General features: G+C 40.8%; 2 protein-coding genes and 3 pseudogenes across 5 annotated transcripts in view; 2 read left to right on the top strand and 3 right to left on the bottom strand.

Moving 5' to 3' along the window:
• LOC145470543 (uncharacterized) overlaps positions 1 to 18,732 on the bottom strand; it is a 113,819-nt gene that overhangs the window by 16,392 nt on the left and 78,695 nt on the right. The gene's annotated exons all lie outside the window — the stretch shown is intronic.
• Positions 268 to 5,611, top strand: LOC145470519 (tetratricopeptide repeat protein 28-like; annotated as a pseudogene). Its single transcript, XR_014042500.1, has 5 exons — positions 268 to 349; positions 401 to 492; positions 832 to 939; positions 2,599 to 4,757; positions 5,454 to 5,611. The product of XR_014042500.1 is annotated as a tetratricopeptide repeat protein 28-like (transcript).
• LOC145470547 (tetratricopeptide repeat protein 28-like) lies at positions 6,479 to 10,722 on the top strand. Its single transcript, XM_081454357.1, has 2 exons — positions 6,479 to 7,618; positions 8,066 to 10,722. The coding sequence occupies exons 1-2, from the start codon at positions 7,562 to 7,564 to the stop codon at positions 10,307 to 10,309; spliced, it is 2,301 nt and encodes a 766-aa protein (XP_081310483.1). The 5' UTR covers positions 6,479 to 7,561; the 3' UTR covers positions 10,310 to 10,722.
• LOC145470556 (cyclic GMP-AMP synthase-like receptor 3 pseudogene) lies at positions 12,058 to 13,879 on the bottom strand (annotated as a pseudogene). The gene is made up of 2 exons (XR_014042501.1): positions 13,827 to 13,879; positions 12,058 to 13,252 (listed from the first exon to the last, which is right to left on the bottom strand). The product of XR_014042501.1 is annotated as a cyclic GMP-AMP synthase-like receptor 3 pseudogene (transcript).
• Positions 14,759 to 18,668, bottom strand: LOC145470562 (cyclic GMP-AMP synthase-like receptor 3 pseudogene; annotated as a pseudogene). The gene is made up of 2 exons (XR_014042503.1): positions 18,593 to 18,668; positions 14,759 to 15,862 (listed from the first exon to the last, which is right to left on the bottom strand). The product of XR_014042503.1 is annotated as a cyclic GMP-AMP synthase-like receptor 3 pseudogene (transcript).

Below are 18,732 nucleotides of genomic sequence, written 5' to 3'. Positions count from 1 at the left end.
TGGTGTCACGATGACGCCGAAACGTCGGCTTTTAACGTTAATCAAAATATAGCGGTAAAAAAGAAACCAAACAGAAACAAAGACCAACGACGGATCAAGTTTCGTCACCTTTTACAATATAACACGGGGTTTTGTACACACCTTTCGTCAGTCGTTGATTAACTGGCCGTTGTGCATATTTTTGTTTGGTAGTGGGGACGCACTTTAGGGGCCATTGGCGTTGTAGAGAGGTGGCCGTGTTAGAGAGATAAAAATAAGGGTGAATGTATGGGCCGTCCGCCGGAACAAAAAAAAGTGGCCGTTGTACTGAGAGGGGTGGCCGTTGTAGGGAGGTTGGCCGTTAGTGGAGGTTCGACTGTAATTCACACATTCATGAATTCTTAAATTATTGCAACTTGAGACTGTACGGCTTTCCTTTCCTCATGAGCACAAGCCTGTGTGAAGTTGAATCTGTTTGAAGAAGCCATTACATGGTGCAATGGCGGACTTGCAGTATCCTTCGATGACCTGTTTAAATTAGCGATGTAATGTACTCAATGTGATAGCAACAACCGAAGGGAAAACAAATTTAAACAGTCTTAGCTGATGATTCTAGACAAAAAGTTAAGCCAAGGGGTAGAAATTGACGCCGATTCTTTTCTTTTAGACCCGTTATGCAAAAAGTCGAGATATTGCGCACTATTTGATTTGGTTCAAAGAATTGTAAGTAAACCTCGCTGATATCCGGTCAAGTTTGATCTTAGTGTTCACGCCCTAGAGCGGTTTTTAATTGACTATAGCTAATTGACTTTATGATACAGTAGCATGTAACAATACCTTGACTTTAAAAAGATTGACCAGGACAATCAGACGTTGTTAGGTATAAAGGAGGAGTCTCTCGCAAGACAAAGCGAACGTTTGGAACCAAACAGAGAGGAAATGAAGGAAATTCAAACCAAGGTAAACAAGGAAGTGAAATGATCGCATGGCCCAAAGCTAAAAGAGTTTTAGTTGTCGGACAATGCAAAGCATCAGAACTTAAGGGGGAGGGGGAAATCCTGTATAAAATCAATAGGTCATTTGTGAAACCATTCATATGAAAGTGTGTTCCGCCTACAGGTTCATTTTCATGCAAATCAAATTTACTTTCATATGAAAGGTATTGCTCAAGGACTCGTTTTGAAGCAGAGGCACAACTGCACAAGGTAACTCGAAAAGGGAGTCACACCAAACGAGGCTACTGTACGCAACAAAACTTTACTTTGTATCGTAAAGCATGCTAGGCCTTATCCGTTGAAGCCAGAGAGGCTCTGTGATACATAAATGCATATGAGAAATTTCACGAATTTTACGTTTGGGCGGCTGCTCCCGAGAGGGTTTAGAGGGAACAAGGATTGAAGGACTCGTTTTAGAGTGTTTACTGAAAGGTGGAGGAACGTATTTTCACGGCTTATTTTGATTGGTAGATAATAACTTTGGAGTTCCAGATAATTCTATTAAATGGATGCCCTTATAGGGGTAATATGGTCGACCTTTTCTAAAACTGGATTAAACTAAAAACTTTAATTAAAAGAACCAAATTAAAAGAATAAGAAGGCGAAAAAAGGGAGAAAACAAAGGCAACTACCTTTCGAGGAAGACATGTTTCGGCAGCCTCTACTGTCGTGGTTACGAAAACACTTTACGGGGAGGAACGTGAGTTTCGATAGTTATTGCTGAATGTTCCTCTCATCGAATCACATTATACAGTAAAACCTGTATTAAGCGGACCCCATATTAAGCGGACACCCTCTATTAAGCGGACAGCAGTGCAAGTCCCATTTTTCTTTTTCCACATTCACTGTAAGAAACACCTGTATTCAACGGACATCTCTATTAAGCGGACGCGGACACCTTAAACTTGACTTTTATGATCATTTCTATCGTTAAAAACTTGTATCAAATGCATGATATTTTTGTCCACATTCTAGTAGATCGGTCATTTAAGTTTGCCAACAAACCGAGCTGTCACAGAAATGCAATATTTTGTTATTCGGTTTTGTTTTTACAGAAATTTTGTTCTCGTTTGATTTTGTAAACCTTCACATGATTCGGTCAATATAGATACTATTACTGTATACTTAAATCGCTTTACCTCATATACTTGTCATTGTTTATGGAAATACGGTATTTCAGAGTTCTGGACCGTTCATGAGAGTGCTATTTGACCCTTTCAAGGTCTTTTAATACTAACGAATATTAATATGTCCCTGTTAAGACGAATTCTGGGGGAACCTGTTTTCAACGGACACCCTGTATTAAGCGGACACTAGCGCTGGTCCCGAGGGTGTCCGCCTAATACAAGTTTGACTTTACCAGCCAGCTGAACTCTACGGCCAAGGACTCTTCTTAAGCGTTCTATATCCCACTGGAAAGACGATCCTATCCCATACATCTCATGACGTTTTCTTTTGAAGATTGCCGAGGACCTTGTTAATCTATTTAGAACTTACGACGGTGGGTTTAATATTGTAAGCGAGAGCCCGTAAGAGTTTGTGGAGAATCACACAATAGTCTAGCATGTGTCAAAGTGGTTTCATAGCTGGGAACTCCTAATATTCTGTTCTGTTTTCTAAATAGGTTCACGATTATCAAAGTCCAATGGCATTCCCTCCATTAAACCTTGATATTACCAAAAAAGTAGCAAACAGAAAGAGAGAAGGAGTTCTGTATCTCAATCTTGGTGATTCGTTTACGGAACTCAGCCAATTTCAAGACGCAATCGACAGTTATCAAAAGTACCTTGGTATCTCCAAAGAACAAGGGGATAAGGCCGGCGAGGGACAGGCAAGGAAAATTAGGGAAATTAGGCAATGCTTACAACAGTGTCGGTAGAAATAATGAAGCTAAAGAATACTATGAACGGCAGCTAAGCACTGCCGAAGAAATTGGCGATAAACTCGAGGAAGGAAAGGCTCTGAGCAACCTTGGCACTCTGTTTTATTGTCGTGGTGATTTTGAAAAAGCCTCAGAATGCCATCAAAAACATCGGTATATTGCCATAGAATTGGGGGATAGGTCTGGAGAAGGATATGCCTTAACCTATCTTGGCAGGGCGTTTCACAGGCTTGGTTCGTTCAAAAAGGCCATGGAGTACCACGAACGAAGTTTAAAGATCGTTAAGGAACTTGGTGATAGGGTTGGAGAGGAAAAGGCTTATGGGAATTTAGGGCGTGTCTTTCGAAGTCTCGGTGGTTTCAAACAAGCCACAGAATATCACAATTTGCAACTAAGTATTGCTAAAGAAGAAGGTATGAAGGCTGATGAAGCCTGTGCCAATTATGAGCTAGGTTGCTCTTCAGAATCTCAAGGGTCGGAAATGGTAGCTTTGGAATATTATAAGTCAAGTGCAAGACTTTTTGAGGAAATAAGAGCTGATCTTCCACGTTATCAAACTAACAGCTTCAAAGATGAGTGGAAGATTAATTTGTTTGATGTATACCAATGTGTCTACACTGCTTTATGCAGAATTTATTTAAACCTGAACATGACTTTAGAAGCTCTTTTCGCAGCAGAGAAAGGGCGTGCACAAGCTCTGTTGGATTTTTTGAGCTCGCATTACGGAGCAAACTCGGTCCAAATTCCATCATCTGAACAGGAAGAAGCCATATCTGCTATAATGAAATACATCTCTTCAAATACAATTTTTTTAGGACTCGACAACAATAAAATCAACATTTGGCTGCTTCAACCAGGTAAAGGTTTACAATTTAAGAGTAGATCAATGGAAGGTGCTGATGATCTTATGTCGTTTTGGAGCGTGATGAATGGCCTGATAGGCTCAACTAGATCGTGTGAGGTGTCACGTCTTGTCGAGGATTCAGACGACGAGGAAAAAGAAGAACTAGGTCCCTCGACCTTGTTAAGACTTTTGTTCGACTTTGTTTTTGGTCCGATATCTGACTACCTTCAAGGTGACGAGTTGGTCATAGTTCCGGAGGGTCCTTTGTGCCTGGTCCCTTTCGCAGCATCGATAGATCTTGTTGGAAAAGACCTATACGATTCTTTTAGAATTCGAATCGTTCCTTCCTTAACAACTCTTAAAGTGATTGCAGATTCTCCCCAGGGTTATCACAGCGAAAATGGTGCACTTGTCGTGGGAGATCCAGAGATTCCTTTGGTGAAGTACCGTGGAAGTTGGCATTATCTTTCGCGGCTTCCATGTGCTCGACAAGAAACAGACATGATCGGGCGATTAACGAATGTTAAACCACTAATTGGAAAAGAAGCTACCAAAGAAGAAGTGCTTGAGCAGTTAAGCGCTGTTGCTTTAGTACACATAGCAGCCCACGGACTTTTTGAACGGGGTGAAATAGCTTTGGCTCCGAGCTCAAGGCGTAACCCTCAGACGTTAGAGGAGAAAGACTGGATATTGACTATGGCTGACGTGTTAAATGTTAAAGTTCGAGCAAAGCTCGTTGTGCTAAGTTGTTGTCATAGTGGGAGAGGAAAGATCTCGTCTGAAGGTGTTGTCGGCATTGCACGGGCTTTTCTAGCTGCAGGTGCTCGTTCTGTTCTAGTTTCACTGTGGGCGATTGAAGATCAGGACACAATGAGGTTTATGAACAGTTTCTATCAACACCTGGTACAAGGAAGAGGTTCCAGTGAAGCTTTAAACAGGGCCATGAAATATATGAAAGATTCGGACAAGTTAGTCAACAAAATCCATAACTGGGCTCCGTTTCTACTTATTGGTGATGACGTCACGATAAAATTTCCTCCCGAACGCGACATTGTAAGTGGATTAAAACTCCTTTAGTGCGGTATTTATTATGCGTAGGATCTACAACAAAATTCTCGAATCAGATTAGCTCAGTCCTATACCTATTTATTGTCCGCACAATCATAAACACGGCTACATCTGTCCCATGAAATAAATACCTAGTTGTTCCCTTTTTAAATTCTTTGTTGGATGGTGAAGATATGCAAGTTTTTACATGAAACATCATTATTTGAACTGCGGAAGGCTGCCTAAAGTTTTAAGCCTTCTGCGTTTCCTACGTAACTGCGATGATCTGTCATGTCGTAATGTCTTACTCCCGAAGTTCAAATATATGATTTTCATCCTCACCATCTACGGGTATATTACGAACTCACAAAGTGACCAGCTCCCAGTTGGCTTGGTAGCTCAGTTGTTAGAGCACTGCACCGATATCGCAGAGCTCGTGGGTTCGAATCCCGCTCAGGCCTGATTTTCTTTCGCAACTGTCTTTGTTGCGTACATAACTAATAATCACTTGCATATACACAAAAATATCTTATTTTATAACTAGTTTTCCTTAATTACTACATTATTTGTGTTTAGGAAAAAGAATATCCCATCTAATAAATCCTACGCAGTATGAACACGATGGCCTCTCGTGGCTTATTGGCCCATATCGTGTGGCTTATGAAAATTATTTTCATCTTTTTACCCATTTTCTTTCAGGCGGCAGAAGAAGTGGAAGAAGACGTTCCAGATGCGTCACAGTGCATTACAAAATGAACTTTTAAAAAGCTCCGATAATTTTAATCACTTCTTTTGTACTCTCTACTGATAGGTGATTAATTCCACTGGAAAAAAAAAAGTGGCGCGTCAGTAGTTTTTTTTTTTTCCATCCTGCAAGATCCAACTTAGCTAAAACGGTTGGCGTAGTTAAGGTAGTAATGGTCGACGTTACATTTAATGCTAAGTAACCTTCAGAAAAGGTTAAGTCACCCAGATAAAATTCTAATTACTGTCTTACAAAACTTCATGCACTAAGAAAATAGACAATATATACTGCCTCATGAAATATGGAATCAATCAATCAGTTAACCAATCAATCAATCAGTCGATCGATCGATTAATCAATCAATCAGAGTGTTTACTGTTGTAATTAATATGGTTGTATATTGTGCTATTTTAGCACTTCGATTCAGTTTAGGCAACTGAATTTTATAGTACCAACACGGTAGCCATAAACTGCGAGAAATAATGGAGCACATACAAGCAAAATTCTTAGTTGTCTCAAAAGGAATTCTAAAAAAAAAACATAAATTATGTAAAACTGTATCAGGGTAAATAAACAGAAGTATGTTGCGAGATTAAACAGCCTCAATTTTTTCTGGTTTTCATTCTTAAAGACCTAGCTTTGGCCGGCCTAGGATGCTTTGCGTGCTGTGAGCATTGGCAAACAAAAGAAACATCGCTATGATGTCTACCCAAACAATAACCGACGCGCGAAAAGCATTATGGTCACTACTGGGTCTTTAAAACCTGAAGAGCACAATATGACTATTTACTTGTAAGTTGGTTCGTTTCCATGTTTATTTAATTTTAATTTTTGTTCGTTTAATTTCCTTTAATTTCTTTAATTTTGAGTACAAATAACGTTGTTGGTGTTGTTGTTGTTTGTCTGGTGCTGTTCTTGTTTCTATATATATATATATATATATATATATATATATATATATATATATATATATATATATATATATATATACCCACACTCAAGCTAAGTCGGTAAAGTAAGGTGTCGATCACCATAACTTCTGTATCCGAGTCCGTGCTGTAATTTGAACACGCAAATAAATCCGTAGACGGCATAGGAAATAGAACTCTTGCTTACTCATATGTACATTGCACAAATAAAATGATGGTTATGCATACTTTTATAGTGATGGATCCGGGGGCGTACCCCATATATGGGCTATATAGGTATGAGCCGCGGGATAGCGTAAGGTTTTCGAGGTTCCAGATCCTTAAATAGGGTATCATCTTTGCCCTTGTTGGCATTGTGCTCCCTACGTGATACTGAGAGAGGGTACCTAAATTATATCAGCTAAAATTCCAGTGCGTAAATGCCCAGTTTAACGAAAAACAAACTATATGCTTGATGTTTAACTTCCAATGTCACAGAAACGAAATAGAGTTGACCCGTTCACACCATTCTCAGTTTTTGTTTTTCCCTTGAATTGGGTGTCATTTTTCGGATTTACGCCTTAATTACTATATCAGTTTACGTTTGCTTCATCCTTAAATAGGGTCAGGGTTCAAGACCTTTCGCGGCACACACCAATCTGAAATTTACGAGAGTAGTCCCCCCGGGTAGTGGATCAAGATGTGGTCAAAAACGGGGTGTAAAGGCCGAATTGAACATGGGTTATTCCCTGCTGCCACCTGTGCGGGGAGTGAAGGTTGAACGTCTCTTGTTAAAAAGCTGGTGTGTGAGAATGTGGGACCTTCTGTGGTTGGATGTATTAGGCATAGTAGACCCCGTCTTCTTAATCTACCAATGGCTTTCCCCCCTTACATACAAAATGGCAATGCTTCGTGATAACTGTGGTCTCAGGAGCTGCGTGAAGCTCTTTCGAGTTCTTCCAGATCAAAAGTTTTCTCGCAACGTTATGGTAATGTAAGGCAGCTGTTTTCCGTCATCATTTGAGGCGAACAAACATAGCGTGCTGTCGTTACTTTGTTTACCCACCCAAACATCGTGACTAGCATTTATATCAAACTTTTAATGACAAACACGGACAATAACCTTTTCTTTCAGATCACCAAAAGTGGAACACAATCTAAATGTCAGCAACTAGGGGAGTCTCTACTAGACGGGAAGATTTTACCGGCCGAACAGAGGTAAAAGTTATTCATTTTAATACTTGTAGATATCTGATACATTCAACACTTGGACAACGAGCCCCAGTGAAATAACCCACGCTACTGAACAGACATTGTCCAGGGGAACGATCAGATCATGCGGAATTGCAACAGAACACGATGACTAGCTACTAATCAGCATATTTATTTACATTAAAAAAATCATCTCCAATACATTCATTTCAGTGTAACAATAATATTAATGTCTATAGTAACTTACTGTGAAACAACTGAATTATCTCTCGGAATAAGTAAAATAGCTGTAATCAACACATTTAACCTGTTTTGATCGTGATCACTGATTGTGACTATTGTCAAGCAAGTCACCACAGAACGTACGTGTCCTAGTGAAATGATTGTTACAAAATAGGTAGAAGACTTTTTTAAGGACTTATCAGTCCTTTCTGATGATTTCATATCTAACAGAATGAGACTTTCTATAACCCCGCCATTCTTGATGGTGTCCAAAAGGTGGGAAATAAGGCGAACCAAGGACAAATGTATTGCAACATTGGCGATGATTATTACAATCTTGGAGATTTTAAAGAAGCATTACATTACCACGAGCTGTATCTTAATACTGTCTTATTAGGAGACAGAGCTGGACATGGACGTGCGTGCGGTAAGCTTGGCGAAGACCATCATGGTCTCGAGAATTTCGAACAGGCAATATACTATCATGAACAACACCTCCAGATTACCCTGGAAACTGGAAACAGGAACGAGGAAGGCAGAGTGTGCGAAAATCTTGGCAACGCTTGTTACAGCATGGGCGATTTTAAATCAGCCATTAAATGGTACAAAAGGGAACTTGATGTTGCTGAAGAAATAGGAGACAAGACCAAAATAGGAAAAGCGAGCCGTAATCTTGGTAATAGCTATTTTCATGACGGTCTATTTGAAGATGCCATTACACACCACAGCCGAGATCTAAGTATTGCCAAGGAGCTTGGAGACAAAGCTGGTGAAGGAATTGCATATGGCAACCTTGGCAACCTTTATTTAAACCTGGGTTTTAGCGACAAGGCTATAAAGTGCCAAGAATTGAATCTGATTATTGCCAAAGAAGCGAAAGATAGCGCGGAAGAGGGAAATGCGAGTTATCTGCTAGGTTGTAGCTTGGAATCTAAAGGTAGTTTAGACGAAGCTTTGAATTGTTTCCAGACAAGTTTGAACATTTTTGAGGACATACGAAGTCGAGGTCAGCTGAAAGATGAATGCAAAATTAACGTTCAAAATGAGTATAAACTTGTAATCATTGCTGTCTGCAGAATTCTGTTGAAACAAAACAAGATTCAAAAAGCTCTCGCTGTTGCGGAGAAAGGACGTGCCCAAGTTTTGAAAGATCTAATGAAGTCAAAGTATGAGTCTGAAACTGGCCAATCTGACGCAGACACGGAGGATAACGTCGCTGCCGACATGCAGCTTTCATCTGATTCCGTTCTTCTGCCAATTAACAGCGATGAGGATCGTACTTCAGAACATGAATTTGAAACAAATCGATCTTTTTTAGACAGACAGGAATCTATCGTTGGCAACATTTTGTCGAATCTTTCATCGACCACCCTTTTTCTAGCAATCGACAAAAACGAAATTAACATCTGGGTTCTCAAAGGAAATGAGGTTCATTTTAGAAAAGGTGAAATCGGTAGCAGGCAATTAGAAGAAGATGTCGTGTTGTCGTTTTCTTCGTTAAGACAGGCTGCCTATCCTCTTACTGAGGACGAAATTAATTCAATGACGGCTACTTCTGCTGAAGCTGAACATACAAGACATCAAAGGGCACTGTTGATGTCGAAGGCATTACGAATTTGGCATGAGGTCGTGATAAGCCCAGTTGCAGACTTGCTTGAAGGTCTTGAAGGAGACGAGTTAGTCATCGTTCCAGATGGTCCACTATGTGTAACTCCTTTTGCTGCATTCATGGATCCCAGTTCTAGGTACCTTTGTGAATCTTTCAGAGTCCGAGTCGTTCCTTCGTTGACCAGTTTGAAACTGATAGCAGATTCTGCAGAGTACCACAGTAAAAAAGGCGTTTTACTTGTGGGCAATCCGTGTTTGGAGGAGATTGTTACCCCTGAGCCGTGGAATTGGTATCTTCCAAAGGCTGAAGAGGAAGTCAAGTCAATTGGAGAGATTCTTAACAGTAAACCCCTCATTGGAAAGGCTGCAACAAAGGAAGAAGTGCTGAAGCGCCTTACGTCGGTCACACTGGTACACATTGCAGCACAAGGTAGCGATGAAAACGGAGAAATTCTGTTGACCCCAAACCCTTCAAGGCCATCCCAAGAACCAGAGATGCACGACTATTTGCTGACGATGGCCGATGTGATAGCCATTCAGCTGCGTGCACGGCTAGTTGTACTAAGTTCCTGCCATAGCGCGCAAGGGAAGATAAAGTTAGAGGGTGCAGTAGGTATTGCGAGGGCCTTTCTGGCCGCAGGCGCTCGTTGTGTTTTGGTGTCATTATGGGAGAATAGCGACGAGGCTACTCTGAAGTTCATGAAGAGTTTCTACGAACACCTGATGGCAGCAGAAAGGGCCAGTGTGGCTTTGAATCAGGCCATGAAATATCTTAAAGAATCAACGGAGTTTTGTGGCGTCGAACACTGGGCTGCGTTTCAACTAATCGGCGACGATGTCACATTGGAATTTGAAGACCAGGAATGAAAGCTGTATACAAAGTACGACTTTTAGTGTCACGTGTAGTCCAAGTAGGTCCATCTGAGATTTTAACCGTTGATAACGACTTTCAGTTACCCCTTCGAACTTTTCAGGGTTTGAAATGTTGTTTTGACAGGGGTACTCCCCATTATATCGGAACTTAATAACAGTAGGTTATTTATGCATTTGCGGAACATGTTCTTATATCATGCTTTAAGATAGCGTTTAAACTCCTTGACGTGTTTCACTGGTTTCACTTTACCTTCAGAGTCATCAGTTTCCACGTCATATTGGAAGATTGGACCTGAAGTCTGAAACTGATCCGCCTAGATTAGCCGAATGCTACCCACGGATAAGTCCACAATTGTATATTTATTTTCTTAACTGGAACTTGAAATAAAGTGTTTGTGTAAGTGTGACGTTTGTAGAACTTGAGGACTTGAAATTTACAAATCATATAATTTGGCCAATTATGTTGTTCTAAAATTAAGGTAGAGATAATCCTCCACAAAGTCTTTTTCTCAAGGTAATTCCTCTAAAATCCGGTTCTCTCAGCAGATAATGATAACACAGGTGTTGTGTACGATATCAGTCTTTTTGGCAGATCTAGATGAAAATGCCTGTGAACCCGCTTGGGTTATCCGTGGGAGCAAATTTCGCATCACCCTCCTGGGAATTCAGAAATCGGGAGTGATCTAAAAAAAAACTTGACAGGTATTATGTTACGAATAAGGCCTTTACGCGTAGAGGATTAAAATTCTGTAACCCTTCGTCCTTTCTTACTTTTTTTCTGTATATTCAAGAAACGATGGAATTTAAGAAAAGAAGACATGTACCGTGTTTCTATCGAGTTATAGAAACGAGTGTAATTTTGGGAGAACGAGAAATGATTTGGTAACAAGAGCCGACAGACTTTTCAATTCAATTAGATTATGAGCTCGAGATTTCTGTCGCGTGATAGTTGACGAGGGCGCAGCCCGAGTCAACTATCACGCATAGAAATCGAGAGCGAGTAATCTAATTGTTCTAGTATAAATCTACTACTCGTTCAAAACTATATCTAAATCCTCTTAACAGACACGCCAAGAAGCGGCCGTCATTTTCTTTAACAAGGGCACACTGCTGCGCTACTCACTATCTATTCTGCTTCAGTATAAATCTACTAACGTTCTATCACGACTGCCGTTCTCTGATTGGCTACGCTATTCACTGTCTATTTGGTCATAGATAGTGAGTAGCGTTAGCAAAATGACGGCCGCTTCTTGGCGTTTTTAAAGTGTCTGTGATGAGGATTGCGATAAAGTTTTGAACGACTAGTAGATTTATACTAAAACAATTAGATTATACGCTCTCGATTTCTATGCGTGATAGTTGACTTGGGCTGCGCCCTCGTCAGCTATCGCGCGATGGAAATCTCGAGCTCATAATCTGATTGTTTAATGGAAGCATGACTTTTAACCAATCAGCGAACGTATTTTGTTTGGGCTATTTCCTGAAGTAATTAAAGATGGGGGCATGCTTGCGTCATTCAAATATTTAGAAACTGGTAGATGACGTGTTCAATCGGGGATTTCCCCACTTCTTTTGAACTCTGAACTTTATTTATCATTAAAACATAGAATTGTGGAAAATTTCAGCAGATGCAAGTGCATATCGATATATATGGTCTCTGTTATGTTAAGTGAAACTAGAACGGTATACAACGGTATATACAGACAGGACGATTCATACAATGCTTGTGACAAATGTTAGTGCTAATTGCTCTTGGTTAGTTCGCAAAACACCGAACAAACAAACAAGCAAAAAAGCACACAAACCAAACAGTCCAAAAGTACTAAACAGACGGGACGGTTAGTGTCTCTTTCGGCAATTCCTCGTTGAAGCTGCTGGTTCCCCTTTTCTTCTAGCTCAAGAATATCATTTCTCACTGCTTCACTGTTGAGGATCCTTTTCAAACGATATGCCATTTGCTCGACAACTCCGTGGTGGATGTCATCTAGAACATTCACTTTTGGTAGCCAGTAGTGCGGAAGGCTTCCTCTCTCCAGGGAAGCTTGAAACTCAGCGAGAAAGCCAACGAAGTGTTTCCCCAGCGAGTTCCAGCCTGCCCAGTTATCAGGCTTCTCTTTAATGTAGTGCATGAAGGTGGTCTTCAAGTGGTATGAGTCCAGTCGTCCAAGGGATGTCCGTTCCCTTTTCACGATGGTTTTCACGATCAGTTCTGAAGAGCTCATGTCTGCAGCCGTGGTCATCTCTATCCATGCCCCATAACAGATATTTCTCCTCCCGTGAAAACGACCGCCTCCAAAGGAGGTCAGACTCTGCATAACGTTTTGCAACGAAGTAATGACCGGAATTACTTTCTAAGCATGGCACAAGATCAGCTGAGAGAAGTTTCTCGCCAGTTCCTTTTTAGAAGATATCTCGCTGAACAGCTGGCCCATGGCAGCGCAAAACCAAGTTGACGTCAGAATCTGGCGATCTACCTCTAAAATCTCTTCCTGCTTGATCAACGAGACTGTAGAAGCAACCATTTCGTAGGCGCTCAGGAATGATATACCCTTCCGAATTCACGTACTTGCGAAGTTTCGAGTCAGCCATGGTTGTCTTGAGTCGCATATAGCCTGGTATGTCTGTTTCTTCTACTATCACTTCAGGATCACCCCAAAACCAGGGTTTATAGGTCTTGAGCACTACCATGACATCGACCTCTTCGGCAGCTTCCGTTTTCAGCTTCTCATACACGCTTCCAGTTTACTCTAGATTCTGGATTGGGAGGGTAGAATTTCGGCGACAATACCACATGATCTCATCTTCAATGTAATCTCCTACCAGCTTTTTAGTGCGACTCATGTCAGCTTTGGAAATCTTCACGTGCTTGACGGAATATTTACGAAGTTTCTTCGTTAAAGTGTAGTCTGCTACCAACCAGTTCCACAGTGACGTCATCTGACGTATAAAAAACATAATTAAAATCATGCCGATAAAACTCTTCATGTGCTGTTTGTTCCTTAGCTTTCCTTCGATATTGTCAAGATTTTGATCTTCTAGATGCCGTTTAAACAATAACTTTGACTTACTAACGTTTTTGAGAGATTCTGAGGGAAAAGGGAGTTTAATTAAGCACACCACAACGACAGGAATAGCGGCATATAAACACCGTAATTCCTCATTTGCATGTTTGCTGTTCTCTCACAATCAACTACAGTCAACAACGTGAAATTACTAAATGCTACGTAGTCTCGAGAACAAGAACGGCAACATCATTTAAGTTTCTTTTTCGAACTTAACTGAGTTAACATAATCCAGTTTTGGAATAGCTCTAACTTGACGGGATAACCTACAGAGTCCGGCGTTCAGTTCGATTCAGTTTATCTACCACGAGGTTCGTAGATAACATATAAACCAGGTTGTCCTCTCTTCGACGTCGCCGTCCTCGTTGCTTTAACCTGCTTTAACCCTGAAGTTTTTAATGTAAAATGGAATCTAAAGAATACAGTAATTTAGAAGACTTACAACCTACCTTTGTAGCGTTTAAAAGGCTCGAATTCGACGACAAAACCTCAGTATTGTAATCCGAAGGGCCAACACAATGAGCTATTAGCCACCCATGAGAACTTCCGGTTTTCTCGGAATCTTGAATATATAATTCCGGGAAACGTTACCACAGTCATGATCCTCGGACCCATCGTGTTGTTTTCTCGGAAAAACAGAAAGCTTACACAATACAACTACACCGGCATATCGATATGAATAACTGGCTTTAAATTCGTAAGCAAAAGCTCCGAAAGTCGAAAGCTCTCTTGATCTTAACCGCGAAAAGGTTTGCCTTCTACTCTTAAGTTGGTTTAAGACAATATTTACATGTAAGATGAATTGCTTGTCTTATTGCCCAGTGCAAACTTCGAATGCTAATCGCATATATATAAAAGTAACTTTTTATAAATACCTTATTAAAGGTTTTGCGAATTGGACATTCGAGATAAAGACAGTGTATAGACTGTATACGAAGACCATCTTTGTGTCTGTCACCTCAATTCAAAATGGCGAACAAAAAAGCATGAACGAGCTTCACTGATATTACTTCGTTCTTCTCGGTCAAAAGATCATGGCATTCCGGTTACAACATCAACAGCTGCAGCAACAACAATGTCGCAGCCAAACTTTGACTCAGAAACTTCGAGCTTACTCAGCAAGGCACGTAAAATTAGCACGAGTGATATGGCACACGCCAAGTATTTCCTGACTGAGTGTGTCGAAAAGGAACTCCTGGGGTACTGAGTGGAAAAATCCTCTCTTCCAATCCTTAGAATCGAGTTAACTAAAATATATATAGACCTCGTGAGTCTTTCACTTTATTTTTAGCAAGATTTTTCGTATACAACTTTATCAGTTAGTCATAGATTCTTACACTCAATATATTCTGTCCTTTCCGTTTTTTTTTTTTTCTTTTTTGCAATTCTAACCTATAATTCCAATTTTCTTAGTATTACACACAACGGAAGTTGTCCTCCGCAGCTATTCAAGAATATCATTTCTCACTGCCTCACTGTTAAGAATCCTTTTCAAACGATATGCCATTTGCTCAACAACTCCGGGGTGGATGTCGTCTAGAAGATTCACATCTGGTAGCCAGTAGTGCGGAAGGTTTCCTCTCTCCAGAGAAGCTTGAAGCTCCGCGAGAAAGCCAACGAAGTGTTCTCCCAGCGAGTTCCAGCCTGCCCAGTCATCAGTCTTCTCTTTAATGTAGTGCATGAAGGCCGTCTTTAAGTGGTATGAGTTCAGTCTTCCAAGGGATGTCCGTTCTCTCTTCACGATGGTTTTCACGATTCTGAGGAGCTCATGTCTGCAGCCGTGGTCATCTTTATCCATACGGCGTAACAGTTCTTTTTCCTTCAGTGAAAACGACTGTCTCCAAAGGAGGTAGGACCCTGTATAACGTTTTGCAACAAAGTAGTCATCAGAATTGATTTCAAAGCATGGGACCAGATCAGCTGAGAGAAGTATCTCGCCAGTTCCTTTTTGGGAGATATCTAGCTGAACAGCTGGCCCATGGCAGCGCAAAACCAAGTTGACGTCAGAATCTGGCGATCTACCTCTAAAATCTCTTACTGCTTGATCAACGAGACTGTAGAACCAACCATTTCGAAGACGCTCAGGAATGATATACCCTTCGGAACTCACATACTTGCGAAGTTTCGAGTCAGCCATGGTTGTCTTGAGTCGCACATAGCCGGGTATGTCTGTTTCTTCTACCATCACTTCAGGATCACCCCAAAACCAGGGCTTCGTCGTCTTGAGAACCACCATGACATCTACTTCATCGGCAGCTTCTGTTTTCAGCCTCTCATACACGCTTCCAGTATACTCCAGTTTCTGGATTGGGAGGGTAGAATTTCGGCGACAATACCACATGATCTCGTCTTCAATGTAATCTTTCACCAGCTTTTTAGTTCGAGTCATGTCAGCTTCGGAAATTTTCACGTGCTTGACAGAATAATTACGAAGTTTCCTCGTTAAGGTGTCGTCTCCGACCAACCAGTTCCACAGTGACATCATCTGATGTACAATTAACATAATTAAAATCTTGCCGAATTAAAGAGGTTAGGCCTCACAATTTTAGGCAATTTCAGCAATGACGGCCGACTTGTACGTCATAAAATGAACTGAAATGTCACGACGCCTTAAAACTGTAGAAAAACTCACGACAAACACAGAAAATGCAAACAGAGTCATGAATGTGCAATATTTGAGAAGATTTAACACATCGGCTCAACTACTTTTATGAAGTACATTTCCATTTGTTTAAAAGTGTCAGTTAGAGCGGTTTTCAGTCGAGTGTCGTAAAACCAAAACTAAAGTTGTCAATCTAACCAATCACAAAGGACAGACAATACAGTGAACCAATCAAAATTTGAAGTAATTTCATGTAGCTGACGTAAAGCGCGGGAAAACGCTGCAAGCAAGTCACGATTGGTTTTGGTTTCACTTCTGATTGGAGGAAAAAGTGGCGCGAGTTTTTTAAGCCAGTCGAATAGCGTAGAGATGTAAAACCAATTACTTTTCGACACTCAATTGAGAACCGCTCTATAATGTCACGAAATAATGGTTGCTTTCTGTATGGACTTTATTTTGCCAATAAAGTAAAAGCTGCTGCTCTGCAAATTTACAATTTTGTTCTGCAAGTTTACAACTCATAATTAACGAGACTAAACCTGAATTACCTCAAATAACTTGGCCTTTAAGCCCTGAACCGCCCTTACATTTGGATCAAAAGTCCCCAATAATGCATGGGTAAAATTTTTGGAGATTTTTGGCTACACTTTTTCAGGAATGACTATACCCTTCGGAACGCGTCCCGAGGAATGTCACATAAAGAACATGTCCTGAGGACATGTCAGATAAAGTTTGCTGTCTTCAAGTCACTTCATGCAACATGTTCCAACATTTGAAAAAGTTATAAGTACATGTTTACTTGTGACCATTTAAACAAAAGCTCTATAACAATACCCTCATGTGGTACTGTTAATGTAAGGTTGCAATAACTCCGTTAATGTTTGTGAATGAAAATGTCACGATTAAAAGTTATTAAGCAACACAAACCCACTTGACGAGTAAGCAAAGGCGTCAGAAATTACAGTTATTGTATAGGAATCTGACGGGAAATAATTTTCTGAGCAACTTATGAATAGCAAAGTTATAAGATACTGGATGTATGGAAAGTTAAAACGAGACCTAGTGGACGCTTTGTAGTACAGCTACATGCCTTAGGGCCTGATTACATGGCGAATTTCAGCCCGGCTAGGGGGCTGAAATTTTGTTGCGATTACATAACAAATTTCAGCTCGGGCTGAAATATTAGCCTCGGCGCCAAATATGAAATTGTGTGCGAAAAGTCTCCAGAGAATCAAAATGGCGCCGAGAACACGAATGGTGAAAATAGGCGCATTGCTTCTCTCGTAGTCTGACCTTTTGTTGGCGCTCAATTTTTAACTTTTTGGGATGGTAACAACCTACAATGATGATGGAACTGAAACGAAACCTGTCTCTCAACCAGAAAAGACGTACTTTTATCGAAAGAAAATATGTCCTCAAGCTTGCCGAGTTCATGGCTTCCCTGACAGCCTCGTGCTGTTTAACCTTGTCTCGATGTTCTCATATTCCATCTAAGCTTTGAAATTAGAGAGATTCTCTATTTTATCGCCTTTATTCCACTGAGATCGTTTCTACTTCGTAGCGGCAGCCATCTTATTTCCTGCTTTTCAGCCCGGGCTGAAATTCCGTTTCGATTTCATGGGATTTTTTCAGACTTTTCAGCCCGTTTGCCCGGGCTGAATCCTTCTGCATGTAATCGCCAATTTGATTTCATGAGAATCTGTTTCAGAAGCCGGGCTGAAATTCGCCATGTAATCAGGCCCTTAGGTTATTTTGCCGGTCATTAGGATCCTTTGTCTAGAATCTTAACTTTGCTATTCGTAAATTGTTCACTGAGAATTCGATGCTGTTATTCGATATTTGCCATCGGATTACTATAAACACTGTATTTCTGACGCTGTTGCCTACCCGTCAAGATGGCCTCCAAAATCGTTTTAACCCGGGGGGAACTTCCATATGAAATGGTCGGGAATGCTCGTCAGGAAATTTGAATCAAACCCCAAAAGAAGACTAATCTGAGCGTGGCTCAATTTTTTATTTTTACCCAATACCAGCTGCTATTCAGAATGGGAAGACCGGGCTCGTGGGCTAGACCGGCGGAAATGGAGAGAGCGTTTCACAAATCATTGCTTTTTTCGAGTGCACCCTAAAAGATGCTTTGATAGCCTAAAATAGTGGCGTTTCGTCATGAACAGCCTAAGCGAGACCAGAATCCTTGATTTATACCCCTAAGCGAGACGACGATCGTCCCTGACCTTTTCATGCGGGAGTACCCCCCGGGGCTAAAAAACGCCTATGGTTTGTCACAATCAACAACAGCTAACAGCGTGAAATTACCAAACACCGCGTATAGTCTCGAGGACGCGAACGGCGACGTCATTTAAGTCTCTTTTTCGACTTTACTTCAGTTTTGGAATAGCTGTAACTTAACGGTGATAATCTTTAGAGTCCGGCGTTCAGTTCGTTTCAGTTTTTCTACCACGAGGTTCGCAGATAACATAATATTTACTTTTGAATCCACGTTGTACTTTCTCGGAGTCGCCGTCCTCGTTGCTTTAACCTGCTTTAACCCTGCAGTTTTTAATGTAAATTAGTATTAACAAAATACAGTTATTTAGAAGACTTACAACCTACCTTTGTAGCGTTTTTAAGGCTCGAATTCAACGACAAAACCTCAGTCAGGAGTTCATGTGTTATCCGAAGATCCGAAGGCCAACACAATGAACTATTAGCCACTCATACGAACTTCCGGTTTTCTCGGAATCAAGAATATA

This window comes from Orbicella franksi, chromosome 15 (genome assembly GCF_964199315.1).
Source record: "Orbicella franksi chromosome 15, jaOrbFran1.1, whole genome shotgun sequence".
NCBI lineage: Eukaryota > Metazoa > Cnidaria > Anthozoa > Scleractinia > Merulinidae > Orbicella > Orbicella franksi.
This window is presented reverse-complemented; position numbering and strand designations above follow the sequence as displayed.

Excerpts from the sequence above, each read along its gene's own strand:
- LOC145470547 (XM_081454357.1), top strand. The coding sequence starts at position 7,562 with ATGTCAGCAACTAGGGGAGTCTCTACTAGACGGGAAGATTTTACCGGC. Across the intron at positions 7,619-8,065 it reads ATTTTACCGGCCGAACAGAG|AATGAGACTTTCTATAACCC; the intron begins GTAAAAGTTATT and ends CATATCTAACAG.